This window comes from Aythya ferina (genome assembly GCF_964211825.1).
Source record: "Aythya ferina genome assembly, chromosome: 5".
Taxonomy (NCBI): Eukaryota; Metazoa; Chordata; class Aves; order Anseriformes; family Anatidae; genus Aythya; species Aythya ferina.
Genome location: NC_140301.1, coordinates 1,058,069 through 1,083,232, shown reverse-complemented (window position 1 = coordinate 1,083,232; position 25,164 = coordinate 1,058,069). Strand labels below are relative to the sequence as shown.

The window sequence follows — 25,164 nt, the reverse complement described above, 5'->3', positions numbered from 1 at the left end:
ATATGAAACTGGAGATTACAGAGGTATAAAACTAAAATCAAAATAAGTGCTCTTAAATAAATGTAGAAGTTATCTCCTAGAACACTGACAAGGAATTCAGACAAGGTTTCAGAGTATCTGGAGATGAAACCTTTGTCTGGGTGCAGGTTGAATGCACAATCCTGCTTCATTAACATTGTCACTAACAAAATAATCCCAATCTATGTAAAACAAATAGGTGTGATTTGTGCCATCTGATCTTAATCTGAGTGAGGTCAACGTACCTGTTGGTTAGTTTGTGCCTGAACTGTTTTGTGTGGCTTGTGAAAAGCCCTCAAAGTTTTCTGGTCTTTGACTTTCTCATCAGCCTATCTAAAAGCTAAATCAACACATTGCCTCTGTTGGTTTCTTTCAATGGTTAACCTTCCACTCATACCACTTTCTAGTGCTGTTTCTAATGCTTATTCTGTTTCTAATGCTTATCTGCTACTATCCATAAATTATCTAGCACTTTTATACTTACACTCTTGAAAGAGTAAAAAAGTCAATGCTGGATCACACCTCCAGCCTTATCCCAAAATAAAACATTATTGCTGGCCTTGCCTTCTTGGCCCCAGATGCCAACTGCCCAGCTCTCTACCCCCCAGCTCTCTGTTTTCTCTTGCATGAAAGTTGTGGTACACATCTCCAATAAAGACATTTGACTCAGCTGTTATTAGGGCACACATCTCCGTCAACTCCAGCAAGGGAATTGCTCTAGGACTTCTAGGACTCCTCGTAACTTACCCCTGTCTATCGTAGCTTGGCAACTACTTTTTGCTACTAAGAGCACTTTTAACATTAATTCAGCAATGAGTAGCTGTCTGATACAGCCTAGACTAAATTCATCTTCTGTTTTAGCTAATTATTTTTCTCTCATGTTTTGCTTTGTGCTCTGATTGCAAGTTCTGAGGCAAGATTCTGTTTCTGCTTGACTTCTCTGTCAGCTTCAGTACCCACACAGCAGGCTCCATGCCTCTGTTGGCATCCTTAGTGCTGGTGTGGACACACCTTTCCATAGTGTGGCTGTGGATTTTGTGTATCTTGACACTGACACATGCTCTGTGCCACACCTGAACTCTGACTTCTGTAGCTACAGAAAGAGACATGGGCAGCAAATACATCTAAAAGGAGGAAGGATGTTTTCTAACTAGTGAAATGGTAGGGAAAAAAAAAAAAAAAAAGGCAGTTGATACAAATTAATATTGGGCTTTCAGGCTTTCCACTGATCTGAGCTGCTGGCTTATTTTTTTTTTTTTGTGTTTGCAGGAGCTTGAACTAGTCTCCAAACTGAGGAATGCTTAGTGCAACCCAGTGCAACTCTAAAATAAAGGCCAAAACTCATCTGAGAAGATGCATGGATGATATTAATTGATGTTTAAAATGAATGCCTCTATTTGCAGGAATCAGCAATGCAAACTAGGAGTTTTAGAAAGTAATGCATATTATAATTAGGGAAAGCTTTTAAAGATGCTTTGAAGTCCTAAACATTTTTGAATTTCAAATGTGGGTTGGAAATAAAGGAATCTACACAATAAAGGGGCATTAAATTATGTCCCCCAAAATTTCACTGTTTTATAGATGTAAATATATGCCATAATTAGTGGTAAGTAACATGAGGAGGATGGTTAAGTTTATTCCTATTCTTATTCAAAACAGCTGTAGCATGAAAAATAATGCTCCTTCTCTTTGTGATACACTAGAACAAACAATTTACCCATGTAATCAGTGTTCAGAAATGGCTTGCGCCTGTGGTCTCCTCCTCCCCACCCCGAATTTATCTCCATGTGCCTCCAGCAGTCTTAAAAGGTGCAGAGATTCTTTGTGCCCTTCATTTACACACACACAATTGTGGCTACTGCCTTTTTGTTTTCTTTCTGTTCTTACATGCAAGTTCTATTGCACAATCCCGACTCTTGGATTTCCCTCCACACACACACAGACACACACATGCACACTCGCCAGCTTTGACTGGCAAACGATCTGCAGCTCGCAAATGGGAGCTGTAATGTGAATGGGGCTATGGCCAACATGCAAATGTATGCAAAACAAATCAGATGTGGAAGAAAGCAGCCATCCATTTTCTTTCCTGCATCACAACCCTCTCAGCACAGGGCGTTCATGTGATGCTCGTGGAGGACCCCTTTACCAATTGATGCGAGGGCATTAGTGCTTCAGCCTGGATAATGAGTGGAAAGTACTGAGCAGCTGGGAAGCCAGAGCAGCTTGGCCTGTCCATCACAAGCCCAACCATGTGGCAGACCTGGACACAATTCCTGAGCTGCAGTGTAACGTGCCAGCAACCCAGATGCTCCTGTTGGAAAAAATTGCTTCACAATTTGGAATCTCTGCTCTTTGATCACTCTTTGGAGAGGAGGAGGGGAGGCATGATGCAGTCATGAGTAACACACCTCCTTGCAGTCAGCAGTTGTTAAAACCTGTATGCCATTGGCCTTATGTGCTTAATGTTAACTACTGAATGCCAACATAAATTGTTTTGGCCCTCCCCAGATCCCACGGTTTCAAATAGGTGCTGTTTTCCTTCTACTCAGCAGAAAGAATTCAGATTCTTCTCAGTAGTTTTTGCTAGAGTTGCTTGTTTGTTAGCCAAAGCTGTTATTATTACACAAACGCTCTACCCTATGCCCCCTGCCTTTAACACAGAGCCTGAGCGTGCTTGGGAAGTGAATATGGAAGGTTTTGTTGTTTGTTTGTTTTTAAATATTTTTCCTCTTTATTTTGGTTGCAGACAGCTCTGTTTTAGTCCTTGCTCTGGCACACTGGCAGGGGCTTTGCCATGCAGCATGTGAAACACTTGGTACTCTTAATATGTAATATTTTCAGTGCTACCCTTTGACAAGCTATGTTGTAGTCATGAATTAATCATGTTCTTATACAATCATGTAGAAAGGGTGCGAGAAAGCTGAGGGTCTTTCTCTCCCCTCCAAATGCATTCAGCTAATGCATAGTTCAGCTTTTCAAAGTGAATCAAGATTAGTTTTATGTTTGAAAATCAACCCCCCAACAAAACCCCACAAAATTTGTTAAGTTGTTGGGTTTTCCTTTTGTGCTAAATTACATTGATCTTCAAATGCGAATCTTTTAATGAGTATTGAAAATGACTCTTTGAAAAATGATTCAAAATGACTCTTGTTCACTATATGTAATCATGTTTCCATTCTAAAGGGTATTCATTTAGCTACAGTAGTGTTCACCAAACCTAATTCCTGGAATCACGGATCAACAGCATAGCTGCGGCAGAAGCTGTACAGAAGGGAAAGATGGTTTACAGTCCAGGAAGCCTTGCAGTCGAAGTCTAAAATCCAGGTGAACAGCTAGATAGAGACAGACTGAGCACACCAAGGAAACAGAGACAAAGCTGAGTCTCGCTAGAGGCTGCTTGCACAGTGCTCCAGAAGCTTTACTTGTCAAATTTTTCACTGGTATCATTATGAAGGTTAACTGAGGTTAACAAAATGAAGTCTTAGATGTCGATTTTGGAATTATTATATTTATTTAGTCTTACCTCTCCTGTAATATAGGTAGTGAGCCTCGCTAAGTAATTTTTGCATCCAGGCAATAAGCCTACGTGAGCATCCCTGTTACTTACAACCTAAATAGGTTGGTTACAAAAGACCCTAAGTAATGGTGACTTCACCATATTCAGAATTATTCCAGCATTTCATTGCCATCAGGGATATCAACGTCTGCTTTGTTTCTCATTTATCTTTTGTGTAGCGTTAGCTTTTTGTCTTTTAATGTCCTTTCCTTCAAGATTTAATCTATCAAAAGACTCTTTCCCATGTAGCAACTTGTAGACTATGACAAAGTCGTGGAAAAACTTCCCTTGGAAAAACTAAGTATATGGAGTTTCATTAGTCATTCACTACAAAGGATGTTTTCCAGACCTGAAATCATTCTTGTAACTCTTTTCTGAACCCTTTCCAATTTTCCAACATCTTTTCTAAAATATGGACTACAAAAACTGGAGTCAATATTGTAGTAAGGATCCTGCTTAAACTGAATTCAGAGGTAACAACACATCACTGTTCTTCTGCTCAAAATTTCATCTGCAACCCTCATAGCCACATCAGATTACAATTTTTCCAATAACTTATTTTTTTGGTATCATCATTACCTTTTGGGGAAAAAAAAATCCCCCAAATTTAAAATGTGACTTGCTTTATTCAGTTTGAGAGAGATCTTTTTGCATATTGTGTGCATTTAAATGAACTCCTTGCTATGTAAGCCATACCAATATACTTGACAACTCCTTCACCATCATTTCTTATCATTTAACCAAAGCTTTGTATTTTACCAAAGTGATCGTCTTTCCTTCTTTTATAAATGTAGTCAGCATGAAAAAAAAAATAAAAATCAAATTCTAGATCAAGACTACTTCCTTGCGGTGACATTCCTCTCTTCACAATGATGCGTGGTCCTTCCTTAGTGTTCATGTACTCATCTTCTAGTGAAAAGATTTTAACCCAGGTTAAGGGACAAGATCCTTTAGTATGTGAGACTGGAGAAAATTCTTCCATTATTAAAAGAAGCTTTGCTGTAGCCTTCATTCAAAAGTGTTACTGTTGCAAATTCTTAGGATTTTCATATTTCATATTTTCATACTTTCTGGAGGAGTCTTAGAGGTTCAGCACTCAGCATGTTGTAGTTAGTTGAACATTAAAACTCTTGTTTAAAAGGAGAACTCTTCCTTTCCTTGAAACACCTCTATTGCATGCTACTCAATAATAATAATAATAATAATAATAATAATAATAATAATAATAATAATAAAAAAATCAAAGAGCAAATACAGGTAATTCATTTCTATTTTGCAATCATGGGTACTTTATAGCAACAGCATTGTGACTGCATAAGAGTAAATCATAACAGTTGAATGATAATTTCAAGTGTTCCTCATTCAAACATCAGGGCCCCAGCCTGTATTTTTTGTGTACACAGGATTCCTGGTGATTTCAGCAAGAGTTGAAAGCACTGTGGGAGTGAGCAACAGGGTGCCAGATGGCCACATGTGATACTTTTCCAGGTTAAATGTCAAGTATATATTTTCAGTGGGCTTCAAAACGAGAAAAAAAAAGTTATTTTTTAATATCTATAAGCAGTTGTTATTGCAGCTTGAGATACAAGGTCTATGCAGTTGACCCCTTTCAACAACATGAAATCACAAGGAGCATTTTACTTACAATTTATTAAATATCTTCTCTGTATCTGAAAGGAAAAAAAAAGTTATCATTCAAAACGGTATAATTGTTTTATCAGAAATAACTATTTTTTAGAAATTCCAGTGGAGCAGCTGAGACATGGCTGATGGCTGCTACAGTTTTTCATATTTAGATGTAATTGAAAACCAGCTGTGATGGCAAATTACTTATTTAATATTAGCTCAGAACAATTTCTTACAAATCACTGTGAACACACTGCTTTAGCTGTATGTTAAACATTAACTGCTGACATCATGCAAAACGTGCAAGAAGCAAGGTGTAATAGCAATAGGATTTCTTTCTGTTATGCAAAATACGTGACTATAAGACTTTTTGTGTTACTGTGTGTAAACCTCTTGAGATTTTTCCACTGATTAATTTACCAAAGCCAGCCTGAAGTAGTATTAGACCTATGTCTTCTCCATACCACAAACTAGCTCAGTATTGCTATTATCAGCATATTGCCTCAGAAAGTTGTACCACAAATATGGATTGTAGACACTAAGTAGAATTAATGACTTATTGCCCAGTTAAACGTTAAATAGCAGTTACAAATGACCTAAACTATAGTGAAGGCAGGATTACAATTGTTCCACAATAACTAGCAAATAAACATATCTGTAAACTGCATTTTTATAAAGTCTCCATGTAGACAAGAAGGCATTTGTCAACACTTCTGTGTTACACTTCTATGTTAGCAATAAAAACAAGTTAAGCTAGAACTGCAAGTGAAACAGCTGTGAAAGTGTATTTCCCTGTTAAAATGCTCATCTCAGAGTAGGTTAAAAACTCAGATGATTCCTAGATGTTACACTGCAGTAGCTGATTGGCTATTTCCACATAAAAAGAAATCCCTGCCCACTCTCTCCTTGGGCACCAAAGATGTCAGCAGAGCTAATGCCTGAATCAACAAATCCAGCTGCAGATATCTCTAGCCTCTGCCTACATCCATATTAGTGTTCTTTTAAGTTGAGGGCTTGTGAAAATGGTTTCATGATGACAAAGAGCACAGTGGCAGAAAGACTTTAGTGCTACTGGAGGCCTGGGGAGGCAGGATTCAGCATGTGACCTGTGCTGTTCTTTGTAACCAAATTAATCATGCTGCGCACAAGACTTGGATTTTGGATATAAATAATTAAAGGTAGTGCTGTTTCTCACTTGATCCTACAACTCTCAGTCTCTGGTGCTAGATATCAAAGGCAGCTGGGTCATTATTCAGACTGTGGAGAAATACTGAAAGAAATCATATACTTCAGTAATATTTTATTGGTCCAGTAGACACGGCTCAGTAAGCCTGATAACGTGAAGCCTGTGAACTGCGTCATACAGCTCAGTGAAGTTAAATGGTTTGCTGAATCAGGGCCATATGGCCTGACAGAGTTTGTTAGAGCTCAATTCCTGTGTTGCACAGCCATCTTCCTTTGTAGCGATGATTTCATTGTTTTAAAAAAGGAAAAAGGACTTCATCTTTCTGCCAGACAACAAGGCCACCTGTAGCTGAGAGAAATACTGGGTTCTCTTTTGTGTTTAAAGTTTGAAGAAACTGTAGCCTTCCTAAGGTTTTTACATCACCAATTATGCAAGTACTTTCTTTGAGGTTTTCCGCTTCTACTGTTGTCACTATCAAATCCTTCTCACTCCCTGATTTCTGAAATCAAAAATGGTGAGGTAATTGCAGGTTATACTATGATATTGTCAAATGAAAAATAAAATATTCAACATCTGTTGCTTTTCCCAACAGGCTGACTTAAACTGCAACATTCAAGATGATACAGGAGCATTTTATGGAGTCACCAGTCAGTATGAGAGCTCCGAAAACATGACAATCACGTGTTCCACCAAAGTCTGCTCTTTTGGAAAGCAAGTAGTAGAAAAAGTAGAGGTGGGTGTTGGGCTGGGCTGGGCTGATTCTTCTGTTCCTTCTGATTTCACTTAAGCTTTCCTCTCTCCTGTCTTTACTTTACCCTTACCTGTCTTTTCCTTCCCTCCTCTAATCCTTCCTGAAAGAGTATTTTCCTTCCCAGCAGTGTTTGAGGTTTTTATTTTATATCATTGTGTGGCCAATGATGCTACAGTAAATAAAATCCTAGGTTAACCACTGCTTCAGAGCCCCTCCTCCATCCTGCCTGTGGCAACTTTCAGTGGGGAACCTGCAGCTGACATCAGTGCAGCCTCCTCCATCCCAGCAGAAAAGTGCTAAAGCAAAACTGCTTTTGCTCCCATTACCAAATGCTTGGCCAGCCATGTAGCCTTGGAACCATGCTACAGTGACAAGCTACCTTTTGTCATCTTTTTTTTTTTTTTAAACATTTAATGTTAAACAATTTCATGTTAAGACATGGATGGTATGCTATGTTTTTTAACATGCAAGGGCCTTTATTGTTTACCTTTTATTTTCTAAGCAGAAAAAACATATGGACTGGCCAGGTAGGTATTTGGTTTACTATACAACAATACTGTAGCTTTTTAACTTGTCTTCTGCGTTCTAAGCCCCACACTCACATCTGTTACATGTAAAATAGTTTTTATATGCACAGTTTAGCCTACAGCTGCAGGTTGAGCATTTAGTAGATATCTTGGTCACTGTTCATGTCCTCCTTATACTAAATATGGTTCCAGTGCAGAGTGACCATAAAAGGTTTTCCATCATTCCTATTACACCAAGCTTAGGAAAAGCTAAGAAATCCCCAAAGCCACTGAGGAGATCATCTGAGCAGCTGGTATCTAGACAGCTGGAGTCCAAGTATCACAGGCACCTTCCTGCAACCCCTTGTGAACCCCTGCAATATAAATCAGTCTGTTTTCTTCTGCCTGTATTCTTGTATTAATAAATTACATATTAAATCATGCAATAATATTTAGCTATGTTCATATATATATATTTATACACAAATATATAAATTTATTTCTGTTCTTCCCTTTGCAGCTGATTGTCCCAAAAGTACTGTCAAATCTTATCAAGCTTATCGCAAGTTTTCTGCTTAATCCATTTTTAATGGATTTGGACTTTACTTTGTGTAAAGATTACTTTGTGTAATCTTTATCTTTTCAGTTTTTAATTCACAGGTTAGAGAATAAGTTGTGGTAAAACTTTTAATAGTGAATGGCCTTTGAATTTTTAGCAAGGCACGGTATAGCTCAGGCAGGGAGTTAGCAGGTAGGAGGAATATGGGTGTTTGTGTGGCTGAGACCCACTTTCTCTTTCTTCTGTCTACACAAAGAAAAAAATAGATACAGCATTAATGCTTTTAGTCTTTTTAAAGTATCTTGTTCTAAATATTTATTTTTTTTTAAGACTGAATATGCAAGGTTTGAGAATGGCCGATTTGTGTACAGAATAAATCGCTCTCCAATGTGTGAATATATGATCAACTTCATACACAAGCTGAAGCATTTACCAGAGAAATACATGATGAACAGCGTGTTGGAAAATTTTACAATTTTATTGGTATGGACTCACTCTTTTTCATGTCTAAAATACTCTCAGCTTTATATGGCTTGCTTAGCGTGCAATATTTAGAACCAGTTTCCAAATCCCTTAGTCATGTTGCTTACTAAACAAATCATCCCATTGACTTCAGACTAATAGTCTTGGAATCATGCACTATGGAAGCCAAGGATGAGAAGAAAAAGCTGACTGAGAACATGAACAAACGTCTCTGTTACTTCGCAGATATTCAGCTTACTTCTCTTATTTTTAATGCAAGTCTATTTGGTGTTTGTAAAGAGCCTGAGGCAGTAACTTTGAACCATCCCATTCATCTAATGTGTTCTTACTGACGTGCCAGTTACAATACTGCAAATGTCAGTGTGTTAATTAATTAGTTCTTGGACCAGGAAAGCATTAAGTAATGGTGAGGATGCACCCAACAGGTGACCTAAAGCATGAGGAATGGTCTGCGTAGTAGCGTCGAAGCCACTGTCATCCAGCTACCTTCTTATTGCACTGTGGCATTGCAGTGTCACCTGGCCAAGCACTTAGAGCCATGTGATGCTGCTGCCACCGTAGGAATTGGGCAGGACTGAAGGTTGATGGCATGACAAGCAGTCAAGAGGTAGGGCAGCGAGCTCAGAGTCATGCAGTGTGGAGGAGATGAGTGAGGGGTGCACTCAGCTCAGCTGCCTTTTGGCAGACAAACACAGGGGGACAAAGATGCACTGATTTCCCTTTACTGAAGTTAGTGTAGGTTGAGGAATGCTGAGCTGATGGCTCATGGGTGGCACCCTGGGTGGGATGAATCTCAGTGCCCCTGTTTTAGGAGCAACTGCCCCACAGCTCTGCCCCAGAGCACACTGTTTGAGCGCAGTCATGGAGGTCAATTTAAATTGCCAGAGAAATAGAGAGAGGGAGGGAGGGAGAGAGAGAAAGAGAGAGAGAGGACATTTCAAACAGCAACATCTAAACATTGCCTAAATTAAACCAGTCATTCCTTTGTTTGGCTCTGATGTTTTCAAGTTTTTAATATATTGTCTACCTTTTCCTTCCCCTCATAGGTCGTAACAAACAGGGATACACAAGAAACCCTACTCTGCATGGCTTGTGTATTTGAAGTGTCAAACAGTGAACATGGAGCACAGCATCATATCTACAGGCTTGTAAAGGACTGAGCAGTTATTTATATATACACTTCATTTCACTTCTTTATCAAAACACAGACTGTAAACCTCAACACTAAGTGGCAGTGCCTCTGGCCCAACTTTCACCCACATTTTTCTAAATCCTGTTTTAGTGAAGTCATTTTTAATGTGTTCATATATAATTGTAGCTGTGAAATTCTGGTACAGTTGTAAAAAATTATTTCTAAAACTTAAGTGTTCTTCAAATTTCTAAACCACAGTTCTTTGGGAAGACTGTATTTAAGAACCTAATGCCTCTGTCTGTGGAGGCCTATTTTTAATTCTGATAGAAAAATGTATGACAGAGCATTTGCCATGGGGAAAAAATGACAGCATTTGTAAGATTCTTTTTTCCAACACAAAATACTTGTTTTACAATTCAAGTGAAATTGAAATGAATCTTTAGCTATAACTGTAAATGAGTACACAAAGTTAATAATCTTTATAGAATTATCTTTGTAACTAATTAGGGTGGAAGATATGGACAAATGTAATTCACTAAATTATTTTTTAAAATGAAACATTTTTCTGTTTGAAACCAAATGAAAAAACATAGCCTTAAGAAATGCCTGATAATAAACAGACAGGTCCTAAAATTAGGCAAATTTTGTATTTTTTTCTCAATACTAAAACTAATCTTCTAATCCATTAAACTTTCAAACAGGTATCACAGAGAAAGAAAACATCATCCCTTATCCCTAACATATCTAGTGTATTTTAAGAGTATAAAGTTGTATTGTACTAATAAGAAAATTTGATTATTTAATGAAAAAGATGGCTCATTTTGCAATAAGTAGGTAAATACTGAAGATTTAGACTTGCATTATATGTAGTCTTGTGTGTGCAGTTATATTTTATATGGACAGGTATGTTTTCTAATAAGTTGATTGGAAATCTTGCAATTCTGAAAAAACAGATGAATGGAAACAACGGACATTGCAACAGCATTGAGTAATTCATAAACTGAAAGCAAAACACTAAAGTAAGAGAAGAATGCATACACATCAGAAAGGATCAACAGCTTTAATATCTATGAGATGCTAGAAAGTCACAACCAACATCAGGCAAAGAAGATTGGAAAGTGGAGATTTTTTTTCTCCTTTTCCTCTTTATCATGATGCTCGTACACCTCTCCCCAGTTCTCTCTCCAGTTCCTACTGGCAAAGACCTTATATGAAGCAAACATGTACATACCACATGGGGTTTGATGTCCTTTTGCATCTGGATGTGGTAGTGTTCATCCTTCTGATATATCAGGGAAGACTCCAGGAAGTGAAGTGCAGCTGGAGATATTTTAATACTGTAAAGATTCAAAACATAGATGTGGATGTGAGTGATTATCCAAGGTACGCACATGTGAGATAAGTATTCTCATTCTTTCTGGCTAAGCCAGAGTGTTGTTCAATTTCTTTTCTTCTGCTGCACACCCAGCACTGCCCTTCAGTTGCCCAGGCAGCAGTTGTTTCAGCAGGTGCTGGTTCAACAGTGGCTTCTCATGAAAAACATTTGTCAGAAAGGCTCAGGACCGCCTGGCCAACCTTAAAGATCAGTCATGAAGTATCAGCAAAGGGTGTTCTTGGGAAGGTACTTTGCAGCTCTGAATCAAAGAAGTTAACATTTAACAGCTTCCTCCTCACTGCCATTTACTGATATGTGCCCATGCACAATTTAACTCTAGAATTTATTCCCAGGCAACAGTGCTCTAGTCTTCAAAAAAACACTTAATTTTGGGTTATTTTACATTTGTTTAGTGCCCTCTGTTAGAATTGCCCATGATTGAATTGTCTAGACTAGAATATAGCCTAGACATGGTAGCAGGTTGCTGTACACCTGCGGCAGACCATATTCACATTTAACACTGCTGAGGACTCACATTAGAGGAAGACAAACATCTATGAGGGGAAGAGAGACTGATTAAAGTCCTTAGCTGGCTGCTGATCTAACGCTAGTAGGTGGATGATTGTTGTGATGTCTAGTTGTTATCTGCTTGTGGGTATTAGGGCTGATGATCTTTCAGTTTATAGTCTGTGAACTGAACAGAGAAATATGTCCATGGTAAGGTCTCTTTTAACACTCATTTTTACACTAACAATCACATCAGGAAAAGCACTGCATTGTAACAGCCTAACGGTAGCCCTTTATTCTAAGCACTTGGTGTTACAAGTCAAAAACTACTTTTTTGTTTTATTTTGTTCTGAAGTTTGTCTTTTGTTTAGGGTTTGAATTGTGGTTTTGGTGATTTTTTTTTAATAACAAGCAAACTCTTTGAGGCGTATAAAGTGTGTAAGTCAATTTGCAAAACCAGGTACAGTTTTTTTAACAGAATCTGGCACACTACATATGTCATAACTATAGGGTATAAAAATCACAATGTTTATTGGTGTTCACTTATGTAATATTAGGGAAACTATTTCCATTGTCTTTTCTTTACACTTCTGTAAATGATCCATACCCTGTATATGTTAATTCTTAAAAGCCTTAATCCTTCAACTGTTCAGTGTGGGGTGTGTAGTCCAACAGGCTGCCTGTAAACTGTGAGCTCTTTTGTAAGCTGGAAGTACTTATCTTGTTACTGTTATTTTTTGTAGGAACCTTTTAATTGAGAGCTGCCAAAGCATTACAATATGCAGTGCCTTAGCATTATAGTAGAAGTACCTTTAGCCTCTTAACACAAATTTCATATATTGTTTTATCAATTGGTTCCATTTTTTTAAATATCTATATTTTTTCCCACAGAAAAGCTCTTTGACTGCTTGGTCTAAATGAACCTTCAATACAAGTCAATCCCATTGCTACGCAGTTAAGTGTCTATACCAAAAGGAAAGGTTACAGATTCATAGTTCTCCATGAAAAGTGAATTGTACTAATAATGCTGCCTTTCTAAATTTCATGACCAAATAATTAATTGTGACTCTTCTGCACTCTAGCATGAAAGTGCCTTTGGTTTGAAATTCCAGCTTAGAAAAGTGCTGCCATAATAATGACAATTTGTAGAAAGACCAAAAATATTTAGTTATCACCGTAATGCCTTTGGTTTATTGGAATAAGTTGAAACTACAGGCCTCCATTCACAAAAGAGCACCATTTATAGCAATGTAATTTTGCTAATGATCAACCTGCTGGAGAATAACGTACTGTTTACCATTTCTGACAGCATAGCAAACCAGCAACTGATTTGCCTATGATATAAAAATGATTCACATTTATATTCTCTTCATCCAGTCATGTATCTATGTGCATAATGAGATCCATACACTGCAGAATTTCAGACAGTGGACAAATAAGACTATTGTTCTCCTCTAATAATACTTCATTATCTGTGAAGATTTTTTAAGACAGAAGATTTTGTTTACAAAATTGTGCATACTGAAGGTCAGATGCATAAAATGAGATGAAAATGGAAAACAGACAATAGCTAGGGTAAATGCAATTGTGTGTTTTTAAACACTGAATTAAGTGTGGGCATTGTGGATGAAGGTGCTGTTAGAGAAACTCTGGCCAGCACTGTTCAAAACACAAGGTTGTTTTGTTTCGTTTTTGTCCCACATGATGTCATGCTAGGAAAAATGTAGCTCCTCCTAAAAATATATGTTTGTATTTGTTACCTTCTGTGAACGGGGGCCATACTGTATACACTACAACTAAAATCAATGGGAAGAGGAGCAAGATTTTAAGAAAAAAAAACATGTTAGAGCAAATATCAGCAAAACCAAAAGCTGTCAGAGGGATTATATAGTTGTGAATACAATTTTAACTTGATTTTTAAAGTATTTGATGAAAACTAAGATTAACTTTTTATATATAGAAATATTGTGACACTGTGTGGTAAATATTGTGATAATTCAATTTCCCTGTCTCTAAAATATTATTTTTCTTATTCCTTCAAGGTCTAAATCTCACTTACCTCTGTAAGACAAGTAATCCTGTTGAATTCACTGAGACTGAGATAGGGCAAAGTCAATTTCGCCCCACAAGTAAAGCATATATTTTCAGTTTTTACCAAACATTTCATCTGTACTAGTGCATATTTGTGGTAAAGTACACCCCTGTCTCATTAAAACAAGCATAATGGTACCATTTGGGGCTGTTGAAAATTGCTACAAACAAATGTAGTTGTACTTACTTGAATTCCAAAATTATTTTATGTAGGTACTGCACCACTATTTTGAAGGAATTGCAGATATAATGCCTGTTTCTCGCTTTCTCTTTCTACTGCAGCTACAGCTCACTAAGTTTGGCAGTAGCTTCTTCTGTTAAAACCTCCACAACATAGGCTATTTTAAATAATGAAGGGTGTACATTACTGTTGAATGTAAGTAACTGGCCAGTTCAAGGCAGATACAACATTTGACATACTCATCCATACCTATTTATTTTTCCACTGCAACTCCTAGGGCATACTAGCTTCTGAAGTAGTTCCTCTTACAGTTTTCCTGGATATACTGATACTGATAAATGTTTTGTCTACTCTTTACTTGACCCATACTGATTCAGATACCCAGTTAAACAGCAGATGTGACAATAGAGTCCAGTTTGTACTTTCTCAGGATGATCTCATTTCCCTATCTTATAACAAGATGCTTAGCCCCCTTAAAAAAAAAAAAAAAAAAAAAAAAAAAAAAAAAAAAAAAAAAGGCTGGATAATGTAAAGTACAAGAAACATGTTGGAGATCTTCATCTTTAACTTTTTGGGTCATTCTTGCTGAGATCATGTAATTAGTTTTAGTGTGTAAATTAAATCTTAAATGCACTCAGTTGACAAAAAGGAGACAGATCCCTGTTACCTCCTTACAGAATATATGTTTTTGTTTTGTTTTATGGGCCTCTTTGGTTCAGGCTCATGACTGCAGACAAAAAAATACAATATGTGCCTGAAAAAGAAAGACAAAAGAATTTTATAACATTGAAAACCTGAATAGCCTTTAATTCTTCAGTACATTTTATGTAAAACAGGTTGGGGTTTTGTTTTGTTTTGTTTTGTTTTGCCATGTGCATTTGTTCACATTTGTAAATGACTTAATGGAATTCTCACTTTATGTTTATTTGTGTAATGTGTATAAAATGGGTTTGTGACTTAAGCATATTCATATATGGTCAGTGGTTACTTTAATATTGTACTGCTGCTGGTAACTTTTGATGTAGAACTTGCCTTTTGATGATAAAGTACCTCTAGGTTAGACAGGGAGGGAAGGCTCTTTGAAAAAAGTGAATGTTCTCCAATGTTTTCTTAACATATTTGCAGAAGCTTTCAAAAGGAGTTTCAGTCAAACCTCTTGGCAGTACAGTATTCTTGTATTTGTTATTGTCTGTGTGTAGGTACTGGTACCTTTTTTGTTTCAAATGTTTTAAGTGTTGGCTTTAAAGTGAATTTATCTTTAGTATGATAGTAATATGAAAATTATAGGTTTTGTGTGCAGAGAATTTTTTTATAAAGTGCTTTGTAAAAAAAAAAAATGTATTCTAGCTTTCGCGGTACATATGTGTGATAACTTTAATATCCATGACAGTTAAGTGCAATTATTTCATCACTCTAAAAATGCTATTTTTGTGTCGGTTACTGCAGGTGTTTTCATGTCTTTGCAAAGTGACACATTTTGATGCCTTCTTGATAAAGTGGTAGAATTTTTGTAGCTTTCTAGAAACTTTGTATTCATACAGTATCGATTGAAAATAAAGAAAATGAAAGTGTTTTGTGCATTTAGATTAATCTCCTACATCGATCTCTTTTTAATGTTGGGTGCAACTTTCAAAAGCATTTGCCAAAGTAGTACAAGGCCAGATTTGCAGAAATACCTATGTGTTTACCTAAAACTGCCAATGACATCTAGCAGGATTCACAAAAACTTGTAGAGATGGCACCCGTGGCTGGCACATCTGGAAGCTGTGTTCAGCAATGAATCTGTATGTGTTCTAGCATTACATCAACAAAACCTCTATCTTGTATGTCTTCCTAAAGAAATGGTGGTGTGTTGTTTTTTTTTTTTAAGCATCATTTAAACCATACTGTCTAAATGGGAAAAGCCACCCATCCCCCTTTATGCTAGAAGCAGGAATGAGCTATTTAAAATCATACATAATGAAAAGCATCAAATACATCACTAACGTGACAACTAGAGCTTACTGAGGAACACAGTAGTTAACTCGGGTTGAGGTGTTTCTTCCAGAAGGACACTTGAGCTTTGTGAGAGTTAAGGTCCTAAAAATGCTGTTCCACTTCTCAAGAGACTAATTTCTTATTTTTCTTATTACAACCACTTCCCCCTGCAGCTAGCAGCTGTTACCTCGTATCATGAGAGGATGAAATAGGCTTAACTTGCCTGCTGCATTTATGAAGTGAAACCACCCACCTAGGAAAAAAAAAAAAAGGAAAGGAAAAAAAGAGAGCAAAGGGGATATCCTGCATCAATTGGAGTCAATGGGAACATGACCAGGACTTGGCAGAGAAAAAAGAACAAACGTATATCTGGCTCATCTTCTGCTTCAAAAGGAGAGCAGTGGCTTTTGAATAAATGACATGTCCCCTCCCACACACTCCAATTCTCCTTTTGGGTGGCAGATGTTCCACTACCATTTTTAAAATGCCACCAGAGCACCCCTCCATGTGTGAGGTGAATGGGCTGAGAACAACACAGACATTTTGGCCCTGTTTTCTCTTTGTTCCTCATTAAGTATATGGCTTCAGCACTTTGAAGTGGGTTAGCCGTTTCAGAAGCAACCTGTTTCTTAATTAAGGTTCTGCATCTTTATTAATTTAGGTTAAAAACCATAAACCTTCTGTCTTTGGGAAAAATGCCATGCATTTTTCTTCAGGTTGGCAGTCCCAGTGTAACATCACACCATTCGTGCATTAACCAGCTGTCTTCAGCAGACACAACAGCCTCTGCCTACCTAAGCACAGTCTGGTTTACATTATTACTGCATCACGGTCACAGGATGAAGAAGGCAGACCAATTACTCCATGCTGTTTTACAAAGTGTGGCATGAAGAGCTATAGGTGGTCTATGGACTTTTTTTCTGTGGATTTATTTTTTTTAAAGATGCAGCCTATTTGTCAGTACAAATACTGAACGCATTTAATGCTCATAAAAACAGAAGTAAGAGGACAGTTCAGAGCTCAGCAGTGTGTTAGCGGATGTCTATAGATCCCACATACTGCTGTAGCTATTTATCCCAACCCTGAGCTTTCACAGCCTTATTATTGTTGTCTGGGATACTTATAGCAGAAACAGCTGAACAATCTGTCGCACCAAACAGTAGCAGCTTAGCAGTGTTCGTAAATGATTACCTACCTTGTGGAGAGGTGACACTCAATTGGTTAATGGTTATAAGCTGTTATTATGATTGCTGCTGTTTTGTGAGAGCTAGAGCTGTGCTGGAGACACTCAAGACTTGGTGAAGGTGGGAAGGGCAGGAGGGAGCAGATAGAGAATGTACTATGAGAAGATTGAAAATGAAAACTAGAAACATAGAGTGCAAGTGAAGAAAAATGAACAGAATATTACTTTCCAAAGAAAATTAAAATCTGAGCAAAGGAGGCAAGGGAGAAAATACTACGAAAGGACGAAAAGGATACTTTCAAGGCCAACAACAATAAAAGTTCCATCAGAAGAAAGGGGGAGATCTAAAACTAAGAAAAAGGCTACAACAAACATTCACTTTCTAGGTCAGTGAATAGAATTGATTTTTTTGCTCCTATATTGCTTCTTATTTGTACTTCCCATTATTGGGACATAATTGGGACACTTCAAGGATTCTCTTTAAGCTTAATGGGAAAGGAAGGGCTATTGAAGGCCTCTCTTTATACTGGAGGTGCTGCATGCCTCACTGGGCCATAACAGAAAGCCCAAAAATCTCATCAGCAAAGCACCGTATAGCCTCCCTGATAGATGAAGAGTTGTCAGTTTGGTTTCAGTTGGAAAACAGTGAGAGAGCAATATCCAGAGCATTATCCGAAACAATCAGCTGAGCAAAGACACTTGAGCACAAGTAACTTATCTCGATTCATCCAGCTGTGGTGATCTTTCAAATCACCTTCCTTCCGCAAATGCATGCTTGGGAGGAGATGGAGTGGGCTGGGAGGTATGCACACGCACATGCATGTGCACATGATGCACAGAGAACATTATTTGTTTAGGTTGATGAATTTAAGAAAATGTTGCTTTCTGTGCCCCTCACCCTGTCCGAGAGGTACGAGCATAAAAAAGCAGCCTCGATGTTGTTAAATTGGAGCAGAAGGTCAAACAGAGAGAGTTTTCAGAGGTCTGCTTCCAAATGTCTTTGTAAACTATTACAGATATCCACACACAGGTAGTAGTTTTGGAGCCTTTGGCATTACAGCTTTTCCCCTTCTCTACCTCTGGTAAAGTCAATGTGCAAGTTAAGATAGTGGCTGGGACCATCAGAGCAAATGGTGCAGGAGCCATGATAAATGTCCCTTGTCATTCTTCTCATACAGTTCAAAGAGCAGATTAGTCTACTACTTGTGCATACCTTGCCATGTACCTTAATGCTTTGCTTTCCGGACCGCCAGACCGCCAGCAAAGGCAGACTATGGCAGCGGATTTCAGAGACTTGCTGTTTGAATGGAGTGCTGAGTTGTATGTGCAGCTGACTTTGCCAGTATGTTGACAAACTACAAACTGTTTATTTTCCTGCCCCAAGTCTAAGTTTATTAGGCATATAAAAAGATCCTTAAGATCCTTCTCTCTCTCTTTTTTTTTTTTTTTTTTATTGGCAGAGGCCAAAGAAAAAATTTTCCAGACTTTTAAAAATTCCTTTCTGCTAAGATCACATTATAAGAGATTTTTTTTTTCTAAGGTACTTGTCTTTTCTTATTGTCTCACCTGTGATGTTGAACTTCAGATCAAATATTACACTTCGCAAAATGTGCAAGAACATTATTCAGACTTGTAGCCATTCCTTTCATTACACTATGAGAACACATCTTTTCTGATGCAACTCTACATCAACTGTGGGGTGGGGATACCTGTGCCTCCATCATGTTTGGCCTTTCCTTTACTTTTAAATTGAACTCACGTATGGAAAATTCAGGCAATGACATACAAGAATCAACATGTTGCACACTACATGTATTCCACAGCACAGAGAATATGATGACAATTTTTAAATGTTTATAGTAGTTTTACTATCACTATATGATATTTCTAACAGGTTTTAATATAAGCGTTATCATCATTACACCACGATGGGTGGAAACTCGGCAGTGCCGTTCACCCCCCCAGTTTCCAGCAATAAGGTGGCAGCCACAACACTCACGGCAGCAGAGCTGCTGTTCCCCTATCTCTGCCAACAATCTTCTGCTTTTTGGGAGGTGGTGGTGAGCAACACCCAGGAGGTGGTGGTGAGCAACACCCAGGAGCTGCCCCGAGACTCTCGCAACAGGCTCTGGATAAGTGCAGGGGGGCAGGTAGCCAGGGCGCAGTGACAAGCATGCTCCAAGCCTTCAGGAGGGGAGCTACCTGTTGCAGCACAGGATGACAGGTCAACTTCCATGCCTACTGTCACCTCGTCTCCCAGTTGGCCAAAGGACAGGATGACATGTGCTCAGCAAACAAACATGTGAAGGGAGGGGCTTGAGGTCCAAGAGACTTCATTTTTACAGATTTTTTCTCCAACTGCCCCATTCTCTGAAAGGCCACAAGAGATCACGAAAACAGGATCACCAATTCCTCTTCATGCTGGGTGAGGCAGGACTTGCAGAGCACACATACACAACTATGGTATTGGCTTATCATTTTTTCCATGCAAAACAAATGTCTTCCCATTAAGAATATCAATGCTGGAAGTGGTTTAAAGATAATGACCACTCCAAGAGAGCAAGTCTAAGGACTTGAGAGTAACAGACAGGAGACAAACAGGGCAGGCAAAGGTGGGAAAGCTCTGATTTCTGAGCTTTGGAGAAGGGGGGAAGAGAATTCTTGATGCCTACAGACTGCTGCACCTGGGGATAGGTACAGGCACGGTGAAGAAAGTTAGTCTGAAGATACTTGAATACTAACGGAAAAGAAGGCATGGGGATTAGCAATCATTTGAAGATGAAGATGATGAAGCAGAAGATAGGTGTAGAGTCTTTTTCCATTACCTTTGGTCAGACATGTAAAAAGACACAGACAAAAGTCAGCACTCAACTGGAGGCAGCTGGAAAAGTATCAAAGAAAGAGAAATGAACCCAGAGAATCAGCCCGAGGAAAGCATACATGATGCTCATTAACACAGCCAATAAACTGGTAGGGAGCTGCTGAAGGGTGTAAGGGGACAGAACCATCAAACAGTCCCTGAAATACTGAAAAAAAACAGTTGCAGAGGTGGCTAGAAAGCTGGGAGTGACCACTGCCAATGCCAGAAGTTACTGTTTTCTTGGGTGTGCCTGTGAAACACATGGGAAAACTGTGGATGCAGCAGTAGATAGATTTACAGACAAGACAGATATGGGAAGGAGTGGAGAGTTCAAGATCAGGGCTCCCCACAGCTTCACTGTGAGGGAGGTAGATGGGAGGTCAGGAGAGCAAGGAGATAAAGGCCCTGAAGATAAGAGCTATGCAATACAGACCTGTGAAGCCGTCTGTCAGCTTGAGCAACCAGCTCTTCCTTACCAGGAGAGTGTGTGGTGATAGCAGGCATTGTGGTGTGAGTAGTGGGTGTGGGACCTGGGAAGTGGGGAGACTCAGCCCTACAGACACGCTCATGGATTGACAAACATGTCCTCTGATGCTTGTTTTTGGCTGCCTGTTGACAGGACAGACAAGTGGTGATGCATAAGAAGCAGTCATGATTATAAAGGAGATCTATCGGCATTGATACCTGTGCAACATAATTTAGAAATTTGTGTGGTGTGGATGGATTGTTAACCTCGTGGTCCCCAAATGACAAGCACATAATTACCCCTTGTAATGGGGCTGAGAGGAGGGAAGAGGGGAGTGTCAGTTTCTCTAACAATCAGAACAAGGCAAAATCTGTATATTTAAGCTTCCTGTTGAAAGGTTAAGCAAGAAGACTCTGTTCAGCTGTTAGCAAATCAGCTGAAGACTGAACACTAGGAAATAGCCTCAGTGCTGAGTGTGCATAGCCCCACAGTTCAGTCCCACATTGTATAGGAAATGCCTACAGACATAGAGAGGCCACGGTAGGAGGAAAAACAGCAGAAACTTCTTTGCCAGAAAATGAACAACAACAACAAATTGAAATTCTGACCAAAATACAACCCAAAATGTTTCCAGAAGAAACACATTCTTACTCCACTTTATTTCAAGAGTATCAATCCCTGCAATAACTGGATTTAAACCTCCATGTGATAAAGAAGTTGGCCTTTGTCCTTATATGAAGGATAATTTTGTGATCTGAACATCTGACAAAGTCCCTCAACCAGAAGCCAAGGAGGCTCACACGTTCCAAATTTGCAGCTCAGACCTAAAGCAGATCAAATCTTTGGAGATGCACAAAAGAAAAATACAGCCCTAAGACAATAGCTAGATCTATATTCTGGTGCCAGTTGCTACAGCCTAATGCAGAGTGTGGGGTGACCATGAGTCTCACCAGGCTTTCCTGCAGTCATGAAATGACTGCAGCATGTCCCAATCTATTTACCTGCAAGTACTAGGTATAATCCGTTTAGATAAGCCCATTACCACGGTACGTGACCTTTGGACTTTGGCTTGAGGCTTCTACTTTCCCTTCTGGAGAGAGCACATCATATTTCACTGTCTATTTTATTTCTTTCTCCCTTATTATAGTTGTGCTCAGTACCCTACCCAGATCGATTTTCCTGGAGGCATAAACAAGCAGATAGAATCTAGAGGATGTTTAAATAAAGGGAATCAGTTTAAATGGTCTTTGAATTAATAAATATATATAAAGATAAATAAGAAACATAAAGATATATAGGACATATAGGTAATACAAACAAATCATGATGCATCTGTCCAGTGTGCTCTGTTTATGTGTGCACTCAGTGCTGGGATATCCTCAAAAGCAATAGGTCTCTGTTCTTCATCTTTCTGGGTGCACTTGTGATCCCAGCTGGGATGCAGGAAATTTTCCACCATCTCAAGTGAAGGATGGGTTGCTAGATAATACATTGTGCCTATTAGGAAGAGTTTATCCTAAAAGAATACCTAAAAGGCACAGTCTACCTCCTTGACTTACTGAATCTAAATTGACAGCATATACACTTCCACTGTAGCCCCTCCTAATTAGCACTAAAGAAAATAACTACCAATTTAAAGGTGTTGGTGACTTGCAGGCAGAATGGGTCACTTGTTTTTTAATGCTAACTTCTCACCTATCTTCTCCCCTCCCATATTCCTGCCAGCCACTGACCTTCCTTTGATTTGCTATAGATTTTGAAGGCTGTCTCCCTTTTATTTTCTGGACCTGTGTTCAGAAAGACCAGCAACAGTATTCTTTGTAAATAACTATGAATAACAACTGCTTCTGAAACTCCTATGGAGATGGGCCAAACCCTTCCTGCCTAATTAACTCAAGACTGAGTGGGACCCTCAGCACAGGGTGAGCTGGTTTGGTGAGATACTTGATTTTATCTTTTATCACAGTCTTCTCTAGCACACTGTCTGAATAGATAATGTAGACATTTATCCATCAACATAAATTAGACACCAAAGTTGGAAAGATTTGATCCACCTGAAGAGCTACTACAAATAAATACTTGTTCTTCCTCCTCCCTTTTCTCACTATGGTTTGGTTTAGAAACACGGTTTGATACCACAGAATAGCTCATATGAATCACCTTAATCTATGTATTTTTAGGGAACTACTAATGTACAAGCAAATGTAATACACTGACTTTCCCATTCCCTTCCAAAGACAGGAATACAACTGTGCTGTGGTACATTGGCATCAGATGCTTTAAAAGCTGAGTGGGGCATCTCAACTGAATTATACAGTTCAAGGGAAACTGAGACTACTAAGCATATAGAAATCATCTGACTCTCCATGGAAAAGTTATTACTCAAAAAGTGTTTGTGCTTACTGAATAATCTGATCTCAGACAACTGCAAAATGGTTTTCCTTCTCTCTTTGAATTGAATTTCAATATGTCCTTGCATGAAGAACATAATGAAACACAAGCCTACGGCAAGTGCTGTTTAAAGCACTGTCCTTTGTTCCTAGAAACATTTCCAGGAGATGCAAAGCTGCAGAATAAAACACCCCTGGAATTATCACAGACTCCCTCTTCTGCGTCACTTTTCACCCAGGATATGACACTTGAATAAACAGTATTTAGCGCAAACACAGCGCGGAGTCTGCCTGTCTCTGAGCCACGCAGGAGAGAGTCGTGCCTCACTGGAAGGGAGACATGACTGGGCCTGTAACCTGAAGGCAGCACACAGCATTTCAGGAGGAGTGCAAGGCTCAAATCCAAAGGCCAATTCCTTCACCTGCCAAAGGTGTGTCTTTAAACAGGCAACAATCAACACCAAAGAAACAGATCCTGCTGTTGGTGTCAATGCTGTAGAATAATGCTGCCGTATAACTGTCCAAGTTATACTGCAGTAGCTGACAGCAGGATTTGTCCTTCTCTCTGTTCAAAAATCCCATCCAGGGCAAAGTGGGACCTTTAAAGGAGATGACCAGGCATGCTGCTCATTCATGAGTGCCTGGAAGCTCACTCTGTCTGTTTCAGGTATGCCTGAACCCAGTCTTACAATCAAAACATAAAATGGTATTTTTGTCTCTCTGAAGTGTCATCCGGGAAGGGCCCCTTGGGCTACACATCTTCCCAACAAATGCTTGCTTAGATACAGAAAGCTTTCTGGGTCCAGTGGTAGCACCACCAAGGGCAGCATGGCAGCAGCATGGAACAGCTTGCGTAAGGGGCCAGACTCTCATTAGAGTCTCTTAGTCAGGGCTGCAAGATCGCTGCTGCTCCACCCTGAGGCCCAAGGAGGCATCACTATTTCTTCAGCCCTGCCTTTACTGAATAACTCAGCTAATAGCATCAGACGAAGTAGTGATTTTCTGATGTTTGGCCAAGCTGTTAACATTTTCATTGTAGCACATTTTAACAAGTACAGACAGGTCTGGGCATTAGTCATATTTCTAGAGGCAGTTCTCTTCTTTTTCTCTCTTTTTTCTTTTCCATCTTATCAATTTTTACTGGGCTCCAAAGCCCTCAGTAGAAACAGATGTGTGAGTGTTATAAAATTATATTGCTAAATCAGGGCTGTTTTCCAGCTTTATACAAGTTGTATGTCAAAAGACACTACAGGCAGGAGGGCCAACTGTTCTGCGTTGAGAAAAGATACAGTAAGAAATTGCAGGCTAAGAATCAAGCACCTACTCTTAGGGCATGCCTGAATTAAAACTGCCCTCCCAGCCCTAATTTAATTTCTTCATATACGCACCTTATTCTGTGGTGTACAATATCCAAATTGATGTTAGTGGGTTTGGTGGGACATCTGACTCAGCAGGCACTGCATGCGCAAGCTTTTCAATACTTTGTCACATCTTCACTCATCAACACATGTTTTCTAGCATCATTAAATGTAGCCTGGAGGTGACCTTTATGGTATTGGAATACTTCAGAAGCATGTTTTTATTTTCCTGGGGCTACTCTGAGCAGAAGCTTGGCATACAGTCCTCAGCAATGCTGCGCCATTAAAAGTTTGTTTCAGTAAGGTTGAAAGTGCTCAAGCCTTATGTGTCCCCAAGACTTGAATGAAAAGGTGGTATATGAAAAGTTTCTGAATAAACTCTTGCAGTGAGCTCAGTTTCTTAGCAAAGTACTGGGCCAGTACCCTACCTTGCTTATAGCAGCTGTTTGTGTGAGAAGTTCTTCACATAATGTAAAAAAGAATCTAGTTTCTTCCATTTGTGCATGTCAGCCTGACTCACAGTTGTTATTCATGAAATAAACACAAGTAAAAATCACTCAGGAATGGGAATAGTTAATTATAGACAATAGAGCCGTGAAGCTTCTCACCAGTGCCAGTCAGTCCTGTTATTGCTTCCAGCTGAGTAGCCCAGGCCACAGGACAGGGGCCGCGTGCTCCAAGACAGCAGCTGAGCAGAGCGCGTCCCTGCCCGCAGCCCGCCTGCTCCTTTGTGGCCCAACAGGCCACAAAGGAGCAGCCGTGACTGAAGGGCTTGCACTCGGCGGAGCAACAGATTGCAAAGCATCCGGCAATACCAGGGCCACGTGTATGTGGCAAAATATGCTGCACTACGAAGAGGAGAGCTGCCTGCTGCACTACGGCAAAGCAGATTGCATAGCATTAGCACTGGTGACAACAGGGCACTCATTGTGTGGAACAACAAGTCACAGGGAATG

At 39.2% G+C, this 25,164-nt stretch overlaps 1 protein-coding gene across 7 annotated transcripts in view; it reads left to right on the top strand.

Moving 5' to 3' along the window:
* The window catches only part of TEAD1 (TEA domain transcription factor 1), a 159,998-nt gene extending 144,440 nt beyond the window's left edge, over positions 1–15,558 (top strand). For all 7 annotated transcript variants that reach the window (XM_084519843.1, XM_084519842.1, XM_084519846.1 and 4 more), the window contains 3 exons: positions 6,982–7,122; positions 8,536–8,688; positions 9,735–15,558. In XM_084519843.1, coding sequence (XP_084375969.1) covers positions 6,982–7,122; positions 8,536–8,688; positions 9,735–9,848 — 408 coding nt within the window. In that variant the 3' untranslated portion in view covers positions 9,849–15,558. The remainder of the gene's footprint in view (positions 1–6,981; positions 7,123–8,535; positions 8,689–9,734) is intronic.
* Positions 15,559–25,164: the final 9,606 nt, after the last annotated feature.